A 23,129-nucleotide genomic window follows, 5' to 3' on the forward strand; every position below is an offset into this window, starting at 1 on the left:
CGCTGACCCCTGGCTCAAGGCCACATGCCCCTTGGATGGAATGTGTCTCCGGGCCCTGGGAAGGCACCCCCATCATGTGAATGAAGGGATGGGGGCAGACGGGACAGGTGACCAGCCCTGGCGGCTCTGGGGCTTTCTCATCCCTCCTCCATGAGGAAGGGACGTCCCAGATGGGGGTGAAGAGGGAGCCCCTTGGTCCCCAGCACAGGAGGCAGAGCTGGCGTGGAGCGGGGCCACCGCATCCGAGCTGCCGTCACAACTGACCTGCGGCTGGCAGGGCCACAGGCCACCCCAGGGACAGGCAGTGTGAGCAGCAGCTCGCCTTTGTTGGCTTCTGTCACGTCTGCTACGGGCAGCGAGGAGCACAGTGCCGACCAGTGAACCCCGACCCCAGGCAGCCTGCACCCCGCACCAGACAGGCCGCCTTGCCGCTGCTGGAGAGCCAGCCCAGTCTGCCTGCGCTCTCCTTGGAAGCTCCAGGTCTTGGCAGGCCACCATGCTCCCTGGAAGAGTCACCTTGGACCGGCTGGGCTGGCAGCACCCCTAGTCACACTTTCCAGAAACAGGTCGCAAAGTCATAGTTGAAACGGTCACACACTTTCCCTTCCTTTGTCCAGCCCCATGCTTTTATCACATGACAGCGAGTTCTACGATATTACAGGGTGTCCGTGGTCAGGAAAATACCACAGAGCGCTGGCGTGGGGGAAATGTCTGTTTTCTGAGGAAGAGCAGCGAGGGCAGGAAAAGGGAGAGCCGGTTACAGAGGCTGGAGCGTAAGAAAAATTAGGATTTGGCCCTTCCACGGTGGCCAGTGACCTGCTAGGTGTCATCCACCCCAAGGCAAACCCAAGGCCCCCACCATCCTGGGCTGCTGTGATTTATAAGAAATACAAAGTTGGTCTTCACTACCGCCCCCCCCCCATGGAGCACCTATAAAGCTCCTGGAATTCCCTATGTGGAGGAGCAGAAAGGGGTCTCTTGTGATGCTAACGAGTTGATACGGGGTTGGGGGAGGCACCTCTGACCTCGGGAGGGGAGGGGCTGCAGGTTTAATCAATCACCAATGGCCAATGATTCATCGATCACCTCCTTATCATGAAACCCCCATAAAACCCCAAAAGGATGGGACTGGAGAGTTCTGGGTTGGTGAGCACGTGGAGATGTGGGGACTGTGAACCCTGGGGGGCATAAGAGCCCCACACCCTCTCTCCAGACCCCACCCCGGGCATCTCTCACATCTGTCTTTTATTGCAAACCAATGATGTAGTGAGTAAACTGTCTCCCTGAGTTCTGTGAGCCGCTCCACGGACTTCACCAAACCCAGGGAGGGGCCGTGGGAACTTCTCGTCTGGAACCCTTAGGTCAGAAGCACAGGTGACAGCCTCCTGGACTTTCAGGTGGCATCTGAAGTGGGGAGGGTCAGGCTTGTGGGTCTGAGCCCTCCACCTGTGGGTCAGCCCCCTCCTCATGACTGGAGCCCTAAACCACCCCTAAAATCCCATCAAAATCCCTCCCATGGAACTCTGGCTTCTCAGGTGGCTTCTTGGTGCCCTCTTCCCAAAGCCATGAAACCCTGGGAAGCCTGTGGGCTGGAGTGTGCTGGGAGCCAGCTGGGGCCCCCGAGTGTTTATGCCGGGAACGTGGTGCCGGACGTGAACTTGCCGCTGGTTAGACCCCGTTGCTCACAGAGGTAATTCTAAGGCAGGGACAAGATGCAGAGCTCAGGTGGGCACCAGGGAGGCCATGGCCTGGCCTGGGTCTCAGCCCCAGAGGGGCCGTGACCCTGGCCCTTCCTCTTCACCAAACGACCCCCTCTAGATTTGCCCGGTACCTGCTTTTGCTCCCTGCCTGAGGGTTCCAGTTCGCCTCCATGTCTTTGCAAGTGTTCCCAGTACCCCCCAAAACGCCCTGAACACCTCTGCAGTCAGCTCCTTGTCCCCAAGCCCCTGGTCCCTCCTGCTGGCTCCGTCCCTCCTGCCTGGCCACCTCCTCTGGACGCCCCGGTGCATCCTGAGTGTGGAGCTCCCTGGGACATGGAGGCCACCATCCCCACCACCCAGATGCTCAGAACCCCAGCACTGCTCCTGGGTGGCCATGTGGGGCTGGGTGATGCTTCCTCCTAGGTGTGGTAGGCCTGCATCTGGGCCCAGACCAGTGCTTCCTGCTGGGGAGCTTTGCTCTGGGCCACACCCCTGCCCACCCCCAGAAACGGCCACGCAGTGCTGGGCACCCTGCACACCCGGCACCTCCCACCTCTGCCCTCAGCGGTTGTACTTCTGGGGAGAGCTTGCCACGCCTCTCTCCTTGGCCCTGTCCCCACTCCCAGCAGGTCACTAGGGCAGTCCCAGTGCGCTCCCCGCCAAGTGCCAGATGTGTGTGGACCCCAGCTCTGGACTCTGTCTCGAGCCTGCACCCCACCAACTGCTAGTTCGCTAGTCCCACTCGCTAGATTACCCTGGGCAGGTGGCTGGAGGGCTTGGTCAGGGCAGCAGAGGGGAGGTGGTCTCCAGAGAGGGGGGACTCCGGGGGTGAGCGCAGTGACAGGAAGATGAACTTGCAAGTGTGCAGCCGGCAGCGTGTGAGGTGACATGACCTTGTGTCTCTAAGTCACATGTGACAGGTACCAAGGCAGGTAAGAAGTCCATCACTGTGACTGGGGATTCCCTCCCCGTCAGGAACAGCTCAGGAAGGGTCCCTGGCCACTAGCCCACAGGGGCCTGGTGCTAAGTGTCTTTCCCAGGTGTTCATTCCACGGATGCTGACCAGGGCCCGGGGCTTCCTGCAGGTGCTGTCCCGGGGCTGAGGGCCCCTGAGTATCCCACAGCATCTCCCGTGGGCCACCCAGGGAGCCCGGCTCTCTCTCTGCCCCACAGGAAGCTCCCCAGTCCCCAGCCTCACGCTCACCTGGGGGAGTAGAGCCTCTTTGCCAAGCCTGGGGGTGCCCCCTTCCATGCCGCCTCCTGGCCCCTCACATGTCTGGGACCACTCAGCATCCCCCTCCGATGATCCCGTGCTCTGAAAGACAAATCACATTCCAGCAAATTCTGCTTTCCATTCAGCATCCGAAATGCCCACAAACCCAGGAACACAAATATTTGGCTACCTTCTTGAAAGAGAAAAAGTGTCTATACCATAGGGAACCAAACACGGTAATAGCTAGGTAAGTATGCCCCCAAACGTGTTCTGTCCCAGTGCACGTGGCAAGAGGCCCTCCAGCATTTCCCTTCCCGAGACCACACAGAAGAACCGTCTGCCATCTGACCCAACTAGTGTTCTGGAAAGCAAGGTAAGTGAATTATTTATTCAAATCAACACAGGCGGTGTTTAACGACCACGGACACACAAGTAACACCAGTAACTCAATCTCCCCCAATAAGTAAATCAGGAATAAATGGCCACCTATGGACAGGTGCTTGTAGAGAGGGCATCCACGGGTACACACGTCACGCGTCCATATACAGTCAGACATCCAGAAACGTGCTCTCTGGTCCCAAGCCAACCGGGAGCAGCCGCGAAGAGATCCAGGACTGACGACCAGGCCAAATGGAAGAGCATGTCACATAAAAGCACCTCGAAAGCCCCACTACACTCCAGGCTCTTCAGCCTCTGGTCCCCAGGGATCCAGGGAAAACGTCAGGTCTCTGAAGACAGAACTAGCTGGGAGGTCGAGACAAGCAGGCCGAGTACTAGCACTTGGGTCCCCAGAAGCAGATAACAGAACAGTGGGAAAGAGGCCTCAAGCAAGAGCACCTAAGAGGGCCAAGGGTTTCCAGGACAGAACAGCACTAAACACGCAGGGTTGGGCGTGTAGGGAGCAGAACCAAAGAGAACCACAGGACGATCCGGCACGATCACTGGAGAAAAATGCAACAGACCGCTATTGACCATGCAGGGACGCTATCTGAGAGGACGGGAGGCCCGTCACAGGCAAGGAAGGGCCCAGAGAGGCCAAAACCTCCAGCTGAAGGACAAGTAAGCTCAGACCCCAGGCATCTGGAGTCAGCCTGCCCCCACGCTTCCCCCCGCCCCAGGCGGGCCAGGAGATCCTTGCATCCTAGAGTCCCATCCATGGTCCCGTTCTTCCTCCCTGCAGACCAGGAGCCAACGTGGGTTTGCAAAACAGCACCAGCTCTTCCCAGGCAGGGTCTCATTTATTCACCACCATTCCAGACTCCAGGAGGCTGGGACACGGGATTGAGCCTCTGGGTGGGGGGATGCAGCTGAGATGCCACCAGGGAAGTGGGGAGAGGGGTCCAGAGCCTGCTTGCTGACTCTGTCAATTCATCTATTACGCACACTTTATATAAATGGAATCCTACCACGCGTGATCTCCGCTGTCTGACTTCCTTTCCTAACCTGTTTCGCAAGCTCCCCCACACTCTAGTGCGGATCCGTGTTCATTCCTCCCTGGGGCCGAAGGACTGTATGAACAGATGAGCTTTCTCTAACCCTTAGTGGATGGACATGGGGGCTGTTTCCACCTTCAGGCAATTGTGAATATCGCTGCCATGAGCATTCACCCACCCCTTCGTGTTGGAATACCTGTTCACAATCCCTTACGGTGTTCACCCCAAAGCGGAATTTCTGGGTCACAAGGATATCTGGAATTGTAATGGCCGTTCTGGGGAAACTCGGACTTAGATAAACCCCCTTAAGGGGCACCCTTAAAGGAAAGGACCCCAAACCTCCCAAGGACAATGGAATGCATCCTTTGGTTGGTATGCAGAAGATTCCAAAAGACAAAAGGACTTCCAAAGCTGCTGGAAAGGATCCTTACAGCATGCAAATACAAGTCTTTAGTTAAAAAAAAAAAAAAAATCTGGCCACCTGTGGTCTCAGGCCTGTGTGGCCACCAGCTTTTTAAGGCTCCTCTCTGTCCCCCCACACTGGGTCCCTTCAGGAGCCCCCAGGCCAATCCTACAGGCCCTGAGCAAGGCTGGGAGAAGTCCTCTGTGCTCCTCCTTCCCAGCACCCGGCGGCCGCTGGCCCAAGATGCACGTGAGCAGGCGACCCCGCTAGATTCTCCCCCTGGACCCACGTCCCCTCTTCATCCCCCTCTCTCGGGCCTTGGCTCGGATTTCAGCCCCCAACCTCTACCCTCCCGGAGGACCCCAACCCCAGGCCATCCTCCCTGCAGACCCCGCCCCCTCCACTCGTCCTCCCCGGGGACCCCTTCCCCCATCATCCCTCCTCACCGGCCCCATCCCCTTCTTCTGCAAGGACTTCTGTCGTCCCCGCCCCCCGCCCCGCCTCCCGGAGGAAGCTCGACCCCTAGGCCTGAAGACCCCCACCCCCGTCCTCAGTGGGGAACCCTGCTCCGGACTTCCCTCCTCCATCCGAGCCCTCTCCGTCCTCCGCACGGACCTCCACCCCGCCCCCTCGCCCACCGGCTCCTGTGGTCCCTGTCCTCCCCAGGGACCCGCACCCGGGACCATCCATCACCAGCTCCTCCCCGCCTCGCGCGAGCAGGGGAAGGCGCGCACGCCCCCTGCCGCCCGCGCCGGGACCCTGCGTTGACTGCGCACAAAGGGGCTTATTTACGGTTTTCCTTAAGATAAAGGATTTTAGCATTATGGACATTTCTGAAAATACGAACAAAGAAAAAAGGAAGGGGAAACTCTGGCCACTGCGGCACAACTACAGTTACCGTATGGTGTCTTTCCTTCCTCCTGCAGTGCACCTGTGCTCCCACGGGAGGATTGGCCCGCCTGGGACCGCAGTGCCCAGGGCAGGAGTTGAGGGGTGCAGGCCCAGGGAGCCCGGGGCAGTTTGCAACCACCAGACCAGGTCTGCAAAGGTCGTGCCCACTTCTTCTTCTTTTTTTTTTTCTCTAAATCGAGGTTAATGTGACTCCAAGCCCACAGCGCTCTGGTCGTGGTAAGGTGGAGGCTCTGTTAACTCCGCTCCTATCACACCCGCCCACCGGAGGGAGGGTCCTGGGGTCCCACGCGTCCCTCCCGCGTCCCTGATGGACACTGAGCGGTAAGGAGTCTCCTGAGACTCCGTGGCCCTGCTGCTTCTGGCCCACTCCTGTCACTAACCTGCCGGGGCTTGAGGGTGATTTAGAAACACCGCAGACCCGTTATACACGCGCAAACATGCACACGCACACGCACGCGCAAAGATGCGCGCGCTCACACGCACACCAACACACGCGCACTGTAAAGCCGACCCGACCCAGCATTCCACAGTCGCTGAGGCCCAGCAGAGCTAGGGGAGGAGAAAGATGGGCAGGGGATGCGCCCTCTGGGCGGGGCTGCACAATCCCCTCCATGAGCAGAGACTCCCTCAGAGCCGGGAAGAGGAGGGGTCTCAAAGCCAGATGCTGTCAGCACCCCCACACACACCCTCCAAAGAGCATGTATCCCTTGTCTTGTATCTAGGCCTGGGGATGCAAACCTCTGCCAGGTCCTGGGGAGATGGAAGGGGTGGGAGCAGGAGGGGGCGGAGACAGCCTTGGGGAGCAGTGCTCAGCCCCTCCCCTTTCCTCTGGGGTGATCTGGGCTCTCTGGCAGCAGCCTTGGGATTTCTCAGCTCTGCAGGGGGTCGTGGCTCTAACAGTTCACCGCCCTGGGTTGTTTTGAGGATTGTATGAGACTGTGTCTGGACAGAGTAAATGCTTCATAAAGTTTAAATGCTAATATTGCTCAGATAAAGTCCGGGGCCTCCGCTGAGAGCCCATCCCTTCTACTTTGTATTTATTTTTTAATTTACATACAGTGAAATCTCTTCTTTGTTATCCACCCACTCGTGGAAGGATATGGGGCTGTTGCTCGTGTTTGGCAGTTCTGAATAAAGCGGTTGTAAAGCTCCGTGTATAAGTGTTGGATATAAGTCTCATTCACGTTGGGTAAATACCTGAGCACATGCTCGCTTGGTGAGACGGTATAAGTGAACGAGAAATTGCATAAGAAATAAGAAACCGTATAAGAAATTATAAGACAATGCCAAGAAGTGGCGGCATAGCTCTTGGGTTCCACCCGTATTGTGGAGAAGATCAGTAGCCCCACATCCTCCGTGTTGTCCTTGTAGTTGTCTTAATCACTACAGGAGAGATGGAATGATGGCTCATGGAGGGTTTAATACGCGTGTCCCTGATGCCTCATGATGTTGGCCCTGTTTTCATGCCTGATTTGCCACGTATTTGCACATCTTCTTAGTAAAGTTCCTGTTCAAATCGTTTCCCAGCTTTTCCAGCTTTGCTTTTAAATGCAACTGTGCCCATTTTCCACAGATCTTTTCCTGCTTTCCTTTGGACAACTGCAGAGGTAAACAGGCCCATCTAAGAGACTAAACACAGGTCAGATACACACACGGTCACGGTTGACCACATGCTGGTAGAACTAGAAATTCTGCATCTCTGCCAATCATAGTGACGGTGATGGTGGTGGTGATGATGATGGTAGTGACAGTGGTGATGGTGATGATGGAGATGGTGATGAAGGTGATGATGATGGTGGTGATGGTGATGATGGTGATGATACAGCCCCACTCATGGAAAGTTCACTGTGTCCTAGGCTTTGCACGGGCTTTTCTTACACAGATTCTCACTTTATCTTCATTGAAACCCTTCAAAGGAGCCCGTGGCCCCTCATCACACAGTGGACACTGGCCAGGCCAATGCCATCCATGTGCAGAGCCACCTCTAAAACACACAGCGGCGCTGTACCCACCAGACCAGCCATCCCTGTTTGACTGACACTGGAACATCTTCAGAGTATTTCCTTAATTTGCTTTCTCTTTGTTCTTAAATGCAATGAGAACAAGAAGTGTGCCTTCACAGCTGTGATTTGGTTGACTCCTCTCCACCACCCAGAGAAGTGACTTTCTTGGCACTTCCATCTTATAGAGGAGGAAAATCCTCCCTGCCATTGCCCCCCTCCTCCACCATCCAGGAGTGCCAGGCCCTGGGCCCCGTGCGTGCAGCACACCGGCTGGGATTGATGGTTCCTCCTGCCATCCCCGGCGCATCACGGCCAAGTCCACGTGGAGCTGGCCGAGCTCGTGGGGCCACCGCAAAGCCGCTTTGCTTTGTCCCCTTTCTTCCCTTATGCTTGCTCAGTGGGACCATTCACAGGTTGAAACCTCAGACATGCCCCCGGAATTCTGTGGTCATTTTTATATGATAATATGCCCCACTGTCACTTGTGATTATGCGAAAGAATACAGTTTGGTGTCAAGGATATGCAAGTCCCTGCAAGAATTCAAGGGTCTCACTTGACTCCGTGTTATTCTCCCTCCCTGAGAATTCGCTGCTGAGCCCTCAGGAGGCGCCTTGGAGGGAGAGGGAAGGGTGAGGAAAGGTGCCCCTAGCTGGGCTCTGACCCTCCTGGCCCCCGGCAAAGGCTGACCATTCTCCTGGTGCCTCTGAGGGTCTCTCAAGCCTCCACTCTATTGCCCTGCTTCTCCCTGGACCTGGGCAAAGTTTTCTTTTGGAAATCGCTGCCTCTCTCTTCTGGTTCTGGCTCTGCGTGCTCAGACCTGTTTATCCTGCCGAGTGACCACAGCAAGAGATCCAAGATTGAAGACTCTCCCCCCGACACCTGGCTCTCTCCCGGTGCCATAGGTCTCTTCCACATCGGGGGGCTGCAGCCCAGGTCCAAGCCGCACCCACCACTTGGTCAAGCCCTGCGTCTCTGCCAAATTCTCACCAGTTTGCTCTGCTCTGTGGTCAAGAACCTGACCCGGGATGCCTGGGTGGTTCAGTGGGTTAAGCGTCTGCCTGGAGCCAGCAGCCGAGGGTCTGCCCGGTCTCCCCCCGCATCTACCCTCCCGCGGAAAGGTTCGCCCAGCCCTGTCCTAGGGCACCACCGCTACAGAGGATAATCCATCACCTTTTGCACAGGGGTGCCGAATTTGTCAGGGGTCCAAGTGCTGAAACATCTGCCAATACCATGAATGGACCTAACGGGGTTTACCAATGAACGGTTTTTCAAGGTAACTATGGCTAGAAATTATTAAGGGCCAACTCCTCAGCAGGTGCAGAGCCAGTCTGCTCGTGAGTACTCCCTGAGTTCATTCTCACCATGATCCTGCCGGGGAAGCACTAATACGCTCTCCTCTGACAAAGGAGCTCCCTGGCCTGTTCACAAGGCAATCCCAGCCACAGAGCAAATGCGCACCGGAGCCCAGACTGGACGCTAGGCAGCTCAGCTGCGATTCTGCACTCCTAACATCAGAACAACTTTTGTCCTTCCAATCCCTCCATTCCCGGTGCTCTTGGCCTGTAGGCCCGCAGCTGACCCAGCTCAATGGGGTCTTAGCGGGTTGGTATGCCCTGCTGCAGTAAGCCAGGACGTCCACCAGGGGGCAATGTTGCCCACAACGCTCTGGCACCAATTGGCTTCAACCCAAATCCTGGGACACTGAGGATTTCAGTTCAGGGGGAACCTTCCCATCCAAACGGAGGGCAAAGTGCAGCAGGAGGAGCCCGTTCGCGGGAAATTGCTCACTGGGGGAGGATGTGCAGGGACAGATTTCAGGGCCACAAGGAGGACACAGGCTCCTCCGGGGCTGCCTCGCTGGCCCGGACAGAAAGACACCAAACCAAGAAAACGGCAACCATAAAGTATTGGATTCTTCTTTTTTTCCAGACCTGCGTCCTGGACCGTGGCCAAGCTACTGAACTTCTCTGACCCCGAACTTCATTATCTGTAAATGGGCAAGGGCCCCCTGTCCGTGGCCACCTGTGGCTCCGTGTGAACAGGCAGGCAGGTCACCTGGCTCTTCCCCACCCTACAGGGCAGGGGTGGCCACTGGGGCTCCAGCATGGGACATGCCCCCGCCTCTGCCGTCTGCAGACTCATCAGCCCAGTCACTCGGGCCCTCTGTGTGGGGTCCCATCCGGCCCGACAGCAGGGTGCTCCCACCCGGCCCACTCCGGTTTCCGCTGGGTGGGGATTACCTGGACTCTCCCTCCCAGGGACGCTGAACCCATCAAGCAACGCTAACCACAAGTGCTGGCACTGCCCTTGGCAAACAGTCGGCACTCAACCAATGTCTCTGCCTTATTGTCCCAATCCATCTGCTATCCCACCAGAAGCCAGGTGACTGCCCACGGTCTGTGAAGCCGTGAGGTCTCCCCAGATGGGACGCACGCCCTTCCCCTCGATCCACCTCTGCTTTATGGGTCAGATGGTGGTCCATCTTGGTGAGCGTTCCACAGGCTCTCGAAAACGGGGTTTTGCTGCCCAGCAGGGTGGGGGCCCTGCTCGTGTGCGTTAGACCCTGTTGGCTGCTCACGTTGCTGGGGTTCCTGTGTCCTGTTGACTTTCTGTCTAGTTCTCTCCGATGCTGGGAAGGGGGTATTGAGCCCCCAGCCACAGCTGTGGGTTTGTCTGTCCTTTCGGCTCCACCAGCCTTGGCTTCCCGACCCGAGGCTCTGCTTGACGGGGGCGCGTCCAGGGGGTTCTCTCTTCCTGGGGGACTGAGTCTTTAACGATTGTAGGGTGTGTCTCCTTGTGCCTAGTCTTGCTCTGTGCCCTAACGTACACTTTGTCAGACATGAATACAGTGGTTCGGTTGTTAAAATTAATGTTGGCATGATCTTTTTAAGTCCTTGTACTTTTTTTTAAGGTTTTATTTATTTGAGAGAGAGAGAAAGAGAGAGCACAGCCAGGGTGAGGGGCAGAGACTGTCCTTTCTCATCCGCGTTGTAAGTGTCCCAGTTTTTGGCCTCTGGGGATTTTCCATTGCATCCATGACATTTTTGCTGTTCTGTCAGGAGACTCTGGGTCCCCTTTCATCTGATTTGTCAGCGAGGGTGTCCCTGCTTGGGCTGGAGAACCAGCCACCGTGCACTGTCCCACGCTGGGAGTCCGATCACTGGGGATGCCACAAGAATTTGGTCTTTGCGGTTTACCTGGTGTGGCGGCTCCCATGGCCCTGATGTGGCTGCCTGGGTGGGGGTGGGGGCACAGGTGTCTCAGTGTTAGAGGGTGGGGGGCCATGGCTCAGCAGAGGCTTCCCTGGCCTAGCCTTTGTGGACGGGTCCCCGGACAGTGGGAGACACAGCGTGCTTCTCAGGGTGGGGGGACAGACTTCCTGCTGGTGTCCCCCCACCACCTCGCTGTCTCAGATCCACGGGGACAAAGAGGCCTCATGGGCCGGCTGGATTGTCGTGGCAGACGCCTTTTGGGGGCACCCTCCCACAAGCAAAGGGCTTTGGGGGTTCACCCCCCACCCCTACTGTGGCACCGGCCCAGGCTTGTAAACAGCATGTAGCTTGGTCGTGTTTTTTGGTTCTCTTCGCTTTGCCAAGCTCTGGCCTCTGGTCCCTCGGGAGCTTGAAGGCCATCCGTTCTTGGATCTTCCTTGTGTTAGCAGCTCAATAGATTTGCCGCCCAAGTGTGTCCAGATACGGCCAATCCCCGCGTCATGAAGTGTCCCCTCCGCATGTTTCCGGGGCCCCCAATCCCCCTGGAAACTCCGATTCAGCTTTGAGTCTGCTCTGTGAAATGTGACTGAGGCCCTGGGGAAACTCATCTCAAGATCCCGGTGACCACACGCATACCTCTAGGGGAAATAGGGAACCACGATGGCGGATAGGACATGAGGTCTCTAGTGGGTGGGACCCGGGCATCCATCGTCAATAGATCCAGGGTCCCCCAGGGGGCAGGCAGAGGGCACACCACTAAGATCCAGGGTCCAAGGAGGTGGACCCAGGCGCCCATCTCCACGAGATCTGGGTCCCCAGGGGGCGGGCCCCAGGCGGCCATCACTGGCATCAGGATTAGCGGCTGAGCGATGGGCAGGGAGTTAATCCGCTCACCACAAGCTCTCGTCCAGGCAAGGCCTGCTGGTGGCTGGTGCTCCAAGAAGCCCCTGGGCAGACTCCAGGCCATCGTGACACATCCAAACTGTGTTCCTGGAAAGCCCAGGCTAGTGGCCACGGATCTGTGCCCTGCCCACCTTTACTCCCTCCGTGACACTTGTCGGGGGTCCAGCCTCGCCCCCCAACGTCCTATTGGACGAGACTCTCCCAAGTGTGCCTCCTCTGCCTTTCGCTCCTCCCTGGCACTGGAGCCGTCACAGCGTTTCAACGACAGGCACAGTCCCGCCCAGCCCTTAGCCTTCTGAGGTCCACAATCCCCAGCCTGCAGGGGGAAAGGGAGGCAGTCTCTGGTGAGCCCAGTGACCGTCCACCCACCGGGGGCCCTGTGACGGAGCTGCTCAGGGCTTTAGGACGCAGGGAGCATGAGGGCTACGGGTCCTGTGTCCCCATCACCTCACTCGGGAAGGAGGTCAGCCAGGGAAAGGGAGCCCAGACCCAGGAAGGCAGAAAGCCAGCATAATGGGCCCCCACCTGGCTGAGGAGCCCCCACCCCCCGGAGGGTGGCGCTGGGTGACACCTGCCTCCGTTGAAGCAACAGGTGAACCCACAAAACTTCATATTCGAGTTCAGCCCCAACGCGGTAGACGTCTGGAAAGTCCCCTCGGGGACTGAACAAGAAAACAAATCAGGTCCTGGGAGCAACAGCACACATTGCAGTTCAATTCTTAATATCTCTGAAATTTTCAAAGGTCTCTGGGTGGAAATCTTAAAATTTATTCCTAAAGGCAAAACATAGGTGAATTTATAACCGAATCCAACACTCCATAAGAAATCCACTTCAAACTCCCAGTGAAACACGTGCACAACCCACGTGCACGCACACGCACGTGCACACAGACACACAGACACATGTGCAGGCACACACATGTGCACACAGACACACGTGCAGGCACACACACGTGCACCCAGACACACAGGCAAACGTGCAGGCACACACACGTGCACCCAGACACAGGCACATGTGCAGGCACACACATGTGCACACAGACACACAGGCACACGTGCAGGCACACACATGTGCACACAGACACACGTGCACCCAGACACACAGGCACACGTGCAGGCACACATACACACGCACATGCACACACGCAGACACACACACACGCTCACGCCCTCTGGGCGCTTCATCCAACACACGAAATGCCTGCCTCACCGAGGCTTTCCCATGTTTATAATTTTATTATACTCTGAATAGAGATGATATCTGAAAAGCAGAGAAAATGACTATACAAAGGGTTTATAGAACATTCATTTACATACTGGATATATTCTTTACAATATAAGAAAAGTAAAAATATCCACTAATAAGTAAGGCAGCTAAGGAGACATGAGGTCTTTGACGCCGAGGATACACATGGGGACCCTCAAATGCGGTGGGACTTACCACGGTTATAGGTTAACACTGGAGGAATACAGCATCAGGTAAATGAGCGGGTTAAGGGGACCCTGGCTATGACGCGGTGGAGAGCAGGTCCCTTGACCTCCCAGGGACAGGAGCACATGCCCAATGGCGCCCAGAGGCCAGGTGCCAGGGAAAGAGCTTCCCACGGAGTGTCCCCGAGCCTGAGTGGGGGTGGGGTGGGAGTGGGGCTCCCTGCCGTCTGAGCCCCGAGTTCATGGATTCCTCTTGTTCTGTGTGATGCACGTGTAACACAGGAAGAAACCTGTCGTACCAGCTCATCAGGAACCGGGGAATCGGCTTCCCTCGGCTCCGTAGAGGGAGCAAACTTCCTGACGCCGCGGCCACTGCAAGGAAAAGCCACAGCTGGCCGGTCCGTCTCAAAAGCAAGGGGGTACGGCTTCTTGAATGCTCTGACAAGGACTGCACGGGAGGCCCCGATGGCCGCGTCATCCGCCAGCTTGTGCTTCTCTATCCCACACCTGCCCGCACTCCGTTTCTAAATGAGCCCTCTCTTCCTTCATCGGAAGGATGAGGGACCTGACCTGCGGTCTTTGGGTCAAACTGGATAGAAGCCACCTCGGGATGAGGCGCCTCTTGGGGACGGCACCTCAGGTCCCCTGGGCCGAATTTCTGCCACAAATGGAATCCCGAGATGCCAGCCGCCTCTGCTGAGGACCAGGCCCGCGGGGCCGCTGGGAGACGCCAGCACGTTCCTGCACAGCCACACCAACACCTGTCAGGGAAGAAGGTCCGCGAAGACCAAGGCAAACATTTGGCACAGAAATGAGGCACTTATGTTTGGGGCGTCAATAGGAGCTAGACGGTGGACCCGTCCACCTGCTTTCAGCAGCGCCCCTGCGATTCGTGGCCTCTAGCGCTTCGAGTCACCACGTGACCCATTTAACACAGAGAACTCACAATGCACGTTTCCACCCCTGGTGTGGTGCCCTCTGGCCACTCCTGGGGGGCCTGAGAGTTGGTCTTGATTTTGGCAAGTCAGGCAGAGTGGGCAGCTCCCGGGGGCCCAGAGCCGCTGTGCGGGAGGAGACCGAGCCTCCGGTACGCGTCACCAGCCCCACCTCCCAGCTGGGGGATGTGCGCGGAAACCTTGGCGTGAATGGCACCCCGACTCGGTCGCTTGGGGGATGAAGAGGAGCGGCTCTCAGCTCAGAAGGGCTGGGAGGCATCATCTTCCTCCTCTCCCTCCTCTGCTCAGGATGCCAGAAACAGGATCCCAGTGGGGGCCGCAGAGGCAGGGACAAGCGGCCAATGGCTCACGGAGGGTCAAGAATAGCTGTGGAGATCAGGGCCGAGTCTCCAGCCATATGTAACCGACCCTCGGGAACCTTCCTCCCCAGAAAGGACGCCATCCGCCGCCCGGACGGGAGCTGTCCACAGCAAGCGTTGGGGTGGTCAAGGCTGCGGAGCCCGGCCCGTGGGGGACGCGGCCCTCGGTCGTGGGCATGGGCTCGGCTTGGCAGCCCTCAGCAGTGGGACCCCGTCCTGCCCAGCAATTTATCATAAATAATTTGGCATAAGTGGAATATAAATTACAGGAAAAGACATTTCACTTCCATGTTCCTTCTCTCACGGACAACATGCCGTTCAGAGCCAGAATGTGAGGGGGAGGCTGGTGCCACTGCCACCTGCCGGGCAGGGGCTCTCGGGCAACACGGTGCCCCTCCCCAGGGACCAGGTGGTCCTCCTGGCCCGCACAGCCATCGTGTCACCCCCTCGCTCGTGCCCCCAGAGTTCCGGAAGGGCCTGACCTGCACAGACCTTCATCAAACGTGCATCCCCTTCTCGGTGAGCTAGCGTCTCTGTCGTGGAGGAGAGAGGCCTCCCTCCACCGGGTGCTGGGTGGACAGGAGCCCTCCTTCGCACAAACGCCGGCGTGCAAGGAACACGGGGGCCTGTGTCCTTGCACGGCCCCTGCCAGCGTGGAGCCCAATTTCCTCCACCTGGAAAGCGCTCGGCTACAGAGATGTGTCGGTGAACAGTCTTTCAGGAAAGGACAGTAGGCAGGGGGCCGTGTGTCCTCGTGTCCGCGAAGCCGGGGGAGCCCCTTTCCCTCCCGGGGCTGGAGCGGCAGGCTGGCCAGCTGCTACACGGCGGACGCCGCAGCCCCGCTCCAGGCTCTGGCTGGCTGGGGATCAGATCTTCTTAGGGGAACCGATCATGACCTTTGACACAAAGTTGACAATGGCACTGGCAGGCTGCTCTGGGTCATGCTCCGCAAATAAGTGGCATACGTTGTCCGTGCCGCTGCCCTGCTTCCGGGCCACAAACCCGAAGACTCTGCAACAGGAAGGGGTAAGGTCAGAGCGCCAGCGTCCCGCAAGGCCCAAGCGTGGGGGCAAACTTCTGTCTGCTCCCTCCTGCACCACCGCCACCTGTACCTGCCACTCATCTCCAGACACCTGCCCACCCCATCTGTCCACCTCCCAAACTTCACAGGTTCCAGCAGGTGCGTGCCTGGTCACCACCCCAGGCCACTCCTGGCCGGAATCCTGCAGACGTGGGTCAGCGCAGGTCCCTGAGCCCCAACCTGGTCAGTGGCCTGACTCCCAGGGGAGGCCGGGCTCCTCAGGTACTGGGATGGGGCAATCGGGTCACGTGGGGGCACAGGTGGGGGCCACACGTGGGCCCTGCCTGGACGTCCACACTCCCGCCCTCGGGAGCCAGAGCTCTCCTCTTGGGCCTCCTACACCCCAGTTACAAACTATGCGCAAGTAAGGAAACGGTTTCAAAGAGCAGCTCATCTAACTGTTAGAAGAATTGGAGCCCTTCTCCGAATGGGCCTTCACGAGTCCTGAGCCTCACGCGGGGACGTCCGCGGTCCCCGGGAAACTCTTTCTGCTCCTTCTTAGAAAAATGAAGGATTCTTTTGCTCCCCTGGAGCAGTATCCCAGCCATGAGAGGGCCTGGCTCAAGGAACCTGGGGCGGCCCATTCCCCACAGGGAGCGCCGTCAGCCCCGTGTGCTGATCCCAAGACAAACAGGAATGTGAGCCAGGGAAGCTAGAATAGGATCCTAGTGGTCTGACCTATTCCTGGCTGTCAGATTTAGGTTACATGGAGGAAGCAGGGCTCGGAGTGTGGACAGCTCTGGAAGGTTCTGGGAGCATCGCTGCCTGGCGGGACTGGCCTGCCGCGGGGCCAGGACAGGTGGGAACTGTGCTCCCTCTGAGCCTGGGAAATGCTGAACACCGTGTCACTCTTGCTCACATAGAGAAGTCCTTCCTCCACCCTGACCTCGGGGCGCCTGCAGTCCACGCCTGCCCTGAACAGCCCGAAAAGCCGTGCAATCCGCTCCATGCTTTTTGCGCCACACGCTATGGGTCCGGGGTAGGTGTTGTGCCTCTAGGGAAGAGCAGCAGGAAAGTGAACCCCGGGAGGCCCTTCCTACACAAGGACACACTTTCGCTTGTGTTTACGGCACAAACCCGCTGGCATGATTCCCTCATTTCCTTACGGGAAACCTCTTTGGAAATCCCTAAGAAGACGCACTTTGGACCGTGACAGGGAGGGCGCTGGCGTCCCAGGAACCTACCTCGAGCAGGGGCCGTCCGTGATCCACCTTGCAGATAAAAAGAAAAGGAAGAGTTAGGTTAACTTCTTTATTAACGTAACGGGCCAACGATGTACACGCGTTGTTTGATACAAATACAGNAGGGCGCTGGCGTCCCAGGAACCTACCTCGAGCAGGGGCCGTCCGTGATCCACCTTGCAGATAAAAAGAAAAAGAAAAGGAAGAGTTAGGTTAACTTCTTTATTAACGGACCAACGATGTACACGCGTTGCTTGATACAAATACAAATGTCTTACTTCCTGTCCTGTGGATCCAATGCGCAGAAAATCACGCTGCTCACGGGGTAGTGCCTCCGGAAGAAGAGCCTGTCGGGACACGGCGGGAGGACACGGTTCTGTTAGTGGGTGTGAGGGTGACCGTGGCTCAGGGCGCGGGCTCCCCCAGAAGGAGAATCGGGCGAAAGCCGACTTGATTACTAGTCACTTGGAGAGAGGAGCCGGGCATACGCCCGTCGGAAGTGGGCAGATGGGACGCGGGGCCGAGCGGTGCTGAGAAGCTGCCTCTTCGCAAAAGGGAGACATGCAGTGGAACATTGTGCACCTGCCAGCCGCGCGGGGGTCGGGACCAAACCCCGGAGCCCTGGCACAGCCCTGGAGGGCAACCAGTGAGCCCGACCTTCCTGTGCTCGGCCCGAGAACCGTAGGCTGTGTCCAGCGAACTTTCCTCGCTGGGGACAGGGGGTCCAGGAAGGCCGGCCACTCAAGGACCGGAGCCCACATCAGACAGGAGGATGGAGCTGACAGAACAGACTAGCTGTGGGGCGGGCTCAAAGGGAGGGTTGGGGCTGCCCTGGGGACTGGCCTTGTGCCCTAGGAAGCTCCTGCCATCCCCCTGCTTTTATGGCTGATGACCAGGTGGGCTGGGGCTCTCTTACTAACCACAGGGGGCTGTTTCCACAACAAATAAACAAGTGCATCGGAAATGTCTTTGACCCTGAGGTCAGGCGCTCCACAGGGGCAGGGGGTGGGGAGGAACACGCATGCAGCCGTCTGTGCACCCGACTGCTTCCTGGTTGGGGCTGCGGCCCTACTATGTTCCCGGGACACCTGTTCAGGGACAGCTCTGCTGAAAGCCACCGAAATATTACCCATTGTCTACATATTCAAGCACCATCCAGACAACATTAAGTATTATAACATACAACAGATGGTCAAGAATAACTATTACTCATGTTAGTTATTCTCGATATATAATTAATCGTTACATTATAATTAATTATCTAGATACTGAACTAACATCTAGAAGTTCACAGCATCACCTGAAATTGGACAACCACCAGTCAGATGCAATGACACCGAAACAAAGACGGGTGGGTTCTGTCACAGTCTCCTGGTGTTTTTACAGAATCGAGTTAAAAGATTTTTGTGTTTAAAAATTATACTCGTGGGGCGCCTGGGTGGCTCAGTCGTTAAGCGTCTGCCTTTGGCTCAGGGCATGATCCCAGGGTCTTGGGATTGAGCCCCACATCAGGCTCCTCTGCTGGGAGCCTGCTTCTTCCTCTCCCACTCCCCCTGCTTGTGTTCCCTCTCTCACTGGCTGTCTCTCTCTCTGTCAAATAAATAAATAAAATCTTTAAAAAAATAAAAATTATACTCCTGTGTGTGTGACTCTTAAAGGTCCAAGTTTCTCTCTCTCTCTCTCTTTTTTTTTTTTTAATTTTACTGACTCCTAAGAAAACCTCTGGGCCAAATGCCCAAGGTTTACGTGCAGCTCCTGGGAGGTCCCGAAGGCCAGGGACACACCGATGAGCGACGTGTCCAGAGCCACGTCTGGGGGACGGGCAGGCTGGTGGGAGGTCTGACCCCGGTGTGCCCAGAAGCCCCGCCCGCAGCCCGGCGCCCAGGCACACTCACTTCCTCTGGTTGTCCGTCAAGGTGATGCCCTGGGCCGACACCTTGAAGTGCACGACCGTGCACAGGGGAGGCGGCTCCTGCACGAGGGTGAGGCTCAGGGCCTTCTGGACGGCCTGGTGGCCCGTGAGCGACTCCATCTCCACAGAGTTCAGGTACCACACGTTGCAGGCTGCAAGACACCCAGGGAAGCAGGGTGTTCACCGAAGGCAAAGCCCTCGAACCCCCATTCCATAGGCGTGGACGGGGAGGGACCAGGGACACACGTGCCCTGAGGCCTCATCCCAGGAGCCTCCCGCTTCTCCTGCTGCCACATCCCCAGTGGGGCTGGAGACCCCTCCCCAGCCTCAGGGTGGGTGTGGGTCCGCGGCACCACTGCAGGTCAGGAGACATGCGAGAGGGAAGCGTGAGAGCCAGAACTCCAAGGAACCATCCTGCACCGAGAACTGGAAGTGACGGCCCCCGGAGGAGCGGGGACGATGCATGAGGCATGCGACTCAGAGCAGAGGCTGCATGAGGAAGGCACAGGTCAGCCCATCCTGTCTGGGTTGCGTCCCCGAGCTGCCATGGGGCTGGGCGCTTCTTGGGGAAAGCAAACTGTCGAGTGTGAACAGGGCTTAGTAAAGAGCCCGACCAGCCCTCTGAGCCTGGATCCCTGCAGCTCATGCAGAAGCTGATGGGGGACTTTGAGGTGTGTGTGAGGTCGGTGTGACCGGAGACACTCGGATTCTGCCTACCGCTTGCTCCCCACNCACATCCCCAGTGGGGCTGGAGACCCCTCCCCAGCCTCAGGGTGGGTGTGGGTCCGCGGCACCACTGCAGGTCAGGAGACATGCGAGAGGGAAGCGTGAGAGCCAGAACCCCAAGGAACCATCCTGCACCGAGAACTGGAAGTGACGGCCCCCGGAGGAGCGGGGACGATGCATGAGGCATGCGACTCAGAGCAGAGGCTGCATGAGGAAGGCACAGGTCAGCCCATCCTGTCTGGGTTGCGTCCCCGAGCTGCCATGGGGCTGGGCGCTTCTTGGGGAAAGCACTGTCGAGTGTGAACAGGGCTTAGTAAAGAGCCCGACCAGCCCTCTGAGCCTGGATCCCTGCAGCTCATGCAGAAGCTGATGGGGGACTTTGAGGTGTGTGTGAGGTCGGTGTGACCGGAGACACTCGGATTCTGCCTACCGCTTGCTCCCCACAGGAGTCACGGCCCCACCTGTCCAGCCACCAATAACGTGTCCTCCCGCGTCCTACCACCCCCAAGAACAGAGCCACCCCCGCCCTGCTGGACACCAGGCTCCACGTGAGTGTCCATGGCCTGTGAGCGGCTAGCCATCCACAGCCTCCAGGCAAATGTTTGATTCACAGTTCATCTTCAAAGTCTGGGAGGCTCTGAGGCCTCGGAAGCCCCTGCTTCCATGAGCAAGACCCGGGTCTGCAAAGTTCATTGGAAAACGAAGCTCTGCCCTCGATCCTGGGGAGCTGAGCATGACAAGTGTGTCAGCCGGGGTCTCACTGACATCACGGGGAAAAGGCACCTGAATTGAATCATCACTGGAGCCACTGAAGAGGCCCAACTGGAAAGGTCCAGAATGAAGGGAAAGAGCAGATTCCAGAAAACTGCCCGGGAAGGACACAGCCTGAGGCCAACGGATGGGGTCTGCTGCGAGAGTGTACACCCCACAGAGCCTGCCACGCTCACTGCTGGGAGCTACCCCACTTCCTCTATAGGACACAGTCCCCGAGCTCGCCATCAGCAGGAAGTTTCCTTTGAGACACCAGCTTCCCCCTACAAAGCTCCCTGAACCATTCCCTTGCTCTCACCAAGAGCAGCTCGAGATCGCACCCCTGCACACATGGCCAGAAACGCACTACACCGCCAGCCAGCATTTAAAGAGAACTTTCCAGCCCAAACACAACTGTGTCTGTGTCTCCGGGCCCCACTAACACTGCTCACTCTGACGATCACTGCATGTCAGGCCGTGGCACTTTCCAGAGACTGTCTCAGCCCATCTGCACCTGTCCCGTGCAGGGGACACCGCTGCTGGAGACCCTGAGAAGTGGTTCAGGAGCCTTGCAGCCCCTGGGCGTCCAAGCCGCCGTGCCCTGACTCCCCAGCTCTGTCCTGCTGCTGCGGTGTCTACGGAGAAACTACTGGGTCCCGGGCATTCTCAGTGAGAAACGTCTAAGGTTCCCGAGGGTGCGCTGTGCATTTTACTGTGAAGCACGTAGGCTGCGTCCAAGTGTCCTCGGCCACAGATAATGCCTGCTGACAACGCCACGTGCTTGTCCTGACAGCAGACGCACCTTCAGAAAGAGGCATGTGTGCGTTCTCACCCACAGGGATGCTCAGGGGCGGGCAGGAGTTGTAGACGCACCTGCTCCTTCTGGCTGGCCGGCACTGACCCGAGGGGAGCGGCAGGGCTGGGGGCGACCTGCACTCCACATGCCACCTGGACTTGAGGGGTTTACTTGTGTTGTCTTCGGGCAGAGCACATGTCAGCCCATTACGACAGCAGCTGCCCAGCTCCCCACGCCTGCCACGCTCTGATGAACCGCTGGGTCAACCCGGACGGCCCTTCTGGATAACGTGGCCATGTTTATCAGGAGGCTTGGAGACATGCCTGCACTCGGGGACCCAGAGGTCCCACTTCTGAGAAGACTCAGAAGGGAAATCTCTAACCATGGCAGACAACCAACCCAGAGGTGGGGATGCTGGAGGCACGCGCTGACCGAGCAGGAGAACAGGGAATGGCTCAGTGAACCCCACACAGAAGACCAAGCAACCAGCCAATGGCAGCCATGCCACATGTACAGCGAAGAGGAGAGGTGAGCGTGGAGGCCACGGCCGACGCTTCCATGTGGTTCATGGGAAAGTCGTAAAGAGAGTGGGTCCTAGGATTTCTCAGCACAAGGAGAACATTTCTTTGTTTTCCTCTTCGTATTGCATCTACGTGAGAAGACAGATGTAAGCTGAGCCTCCAGGGGTGACCACTTCACGACTTAGATGATCAAACCGTCTCTCCGTGCACCGCAGGCCTGCACAGTGACACTACGTCGATTACTTCTCAAAACCGGAAAAAAACTTAGAGGGTGATGGGAGAGCAGAATAAAAACCATATTCATGCTATGATCACAAGTATAAAAGAAAAAGTGTGTGTGTGCACGGGAGCTGGATGGGTGCCTGGAAACTTGGAAGACCGCGTGATTTTTGGAGGGCGCATATTCTGTTTTTGATCTCATTAGCATTACTGTGATGTATTTCCAAAAACAAGACAAAGAATTCTGATCTAACTACAGTGAAATCCCACCAAACAGGCACAGCCTGGCTCTGCGCCAGGACGGGCGGCCACCAGACCAGACCCCAGCTCCCTTGTGGCACCACAAACGTCCTTTTGATAAGGAGTCGGGGTTTGGGGAATCTGGCTCCCAAAGGCGGAGCCATGGGGTCATTCCTCAAAGCAGAGGAGGGAGGCTGTCACTTGCCAGAGCACAGCCGGGGGCAGGTCTGCTGAGCACATGGGGCCCGGACCCCTGCTCTCCAGCAGAGGAAGGTGGGCCCACACGGTCACTGGTGTTTGTCCACCCAGCCTGGCCCCCCGACATCCAATTCCACCTGACTCGTGGTCCTGGGGGTAGGGGAGTGTCACCTTGTGGAGCAAGACTGCCTCGTGTGACATTGAACAGGGCCGTGCCCATCAAACCCAAGGGGAACAAAGCCCCAGGGACACATGGCCTCACCCAGCCCTGCAGCGTCCGGGAACTTGGGTCCTAAGGCAGCAATGCAAGATTCAGAAAAAAGACGTAATGCAGAAAGGTAGCCTCCCAAGGGTTGTTTGTAGTACTGAGAAGCCAGAAGTAAGCCAAATGAGCAGAGCAACCGTAAGGAGCTCAATCACTAGATGGACCATTTCGCAGCTACTGCAAACGAAACCTACGTGGTGTGCAAAAAAACGGGTGAACTTCTTACTTGAAGCAAGAAAAGGAAAAACACCCAGGGCGGTCTGGGAAACAGGCCTCTGAGCAGTTCATCTTTCCTTTCCCTTCCATGTCTCTTCCCTTTTTTTAATAAAGATTTTATTTACTTTTTGGAGACAGCGTTAGCACAAGCAGGGGGAACAGCGGAGGGAGAGGGAGAAGCAGGCTTCCCGCTGAGCAGGGAGCCCAATTCGGGGCTCGATCCCAGGACCCTGGGATCATAACCTGAGCTGAAGGCAGACGCTTCACTGACGGAGCCACCCAGGCACCCCTTCCCTTTTTCTTAACTTAAAGAACTCCTATTACTTTTATAAAGAAAATACACTTCACAATATGTAAGTTAAGGACACAACCCTAACACTTCTAGGAAACATGCCAGAGGTCTGGTCCTTCCCCTCAGGATGGACTGCATCCTGCAGATTCAACACCACCAAGGAAGAGACCAAAGATGCCAACAGTCAGACACCGGAAGGACCCAGAA

At 57.3% G+C, this 23,129-nt stretch overlaps 2 protein-coding genes across 3 annotated transcripts in view; both read right to left on the minus strand.

Moving 5' to 3' along the window:
- Positions 1-12,984: 12,984 nt before the first annotated feature.
- LOC117803101 (tensin-3-like) lies at positions 12,985-19,400 on the minus strand. 2 transcript variants are annotated; one of them, XM_034665260.1, is made up of 4 exons: positions 18,683-19,400; positions 17,066-17,134; positions 16,791-16,817; positions 12,985-15,536 (listed from the first exon to the last, which is right to left on the minus strand). In XM_034665260.1, the coding sequence occupies exons 1-4, from the start codon at positions 18,817-18,819 to the stop codon at positions 15,392-15,394; spliced, it is 378 nt and encodes a 125-aa protein (XP_034521151.1). In that variant the 5' UTR covers positions 18,820-19,400; the 3' UTR covers positions 12,985-15,391. The 2 variants fall into 2 exon arrangements, with proteins under 2 accessions (XP_034521151.1, XP_034521147.1); XM_034665256.1 differs by lacking the exon at positions 16,791-16,817 and adding an exon at positions 16,937-16,963 and having other exon boundaries at positions 18,683-19,394.
- Positions 19,401-19,412: 12 nt separating this feature from the next.
- The window catches only part of LOC117795418 (tensin-3-like), a 15,060-nt gene continuing 11,343 nt past the window's right edge, over positions 19,413-23,129 (minus strand). Inside the window, exon 6 of the mRNA XM_034640074.1 lies at positions 19,413-19,495. Within this exon, the coding sequence (XP_034495965.1) occupies positions 19,413-19,495 (83 nt within the window). The remainder of the gene's footprint in view (positions 19,496-23,129) is intronic.

The sequence above is a fragment of the Ailuropoda melanoleuca genome, chromosome 1 (genome assembly GCF_002007445.2).
Source record: "Ailuropoda melanoleuca isolate Jingjing chromosome 1, ASM200744v2, whole genome shotgun sequence".
Lineage (NCBI taxonomy): Eukaryota > Metazoa > Chordata > Mammalia > Carnivora > Ursidae > Ailuropoda > Ailuropoda melanoleuca.

What these genes read in the sequence shown, in the direction of transcription:
- LOC117803101 (XM_034665260.1), bottom strand. Translation starts at nt 18,819, where the DNA reads ATGGAGTCGCTCACGGGCCACCAGGCCGTCCAGAAGGCCCTGAGCCTC. An exon ending in TTGGATCCACAGGACAGGAA is followed by an intron (nt 16,818 to 17,065) that starts GTAAGACATTTG and finishes TTTATCTGCAAG; the next exon opens with GTGGATCACGGACGGCCCCT. An exon ending in ACGGACGGCCCCTGCTCGAG is followed by an intron (nt 15,537 to 16,790) that starts GTAGGTTCCTGG and finishes TTCCTGTTGCAG; the next exon opens with AGTCTTCGGGTTTGTGGCCC.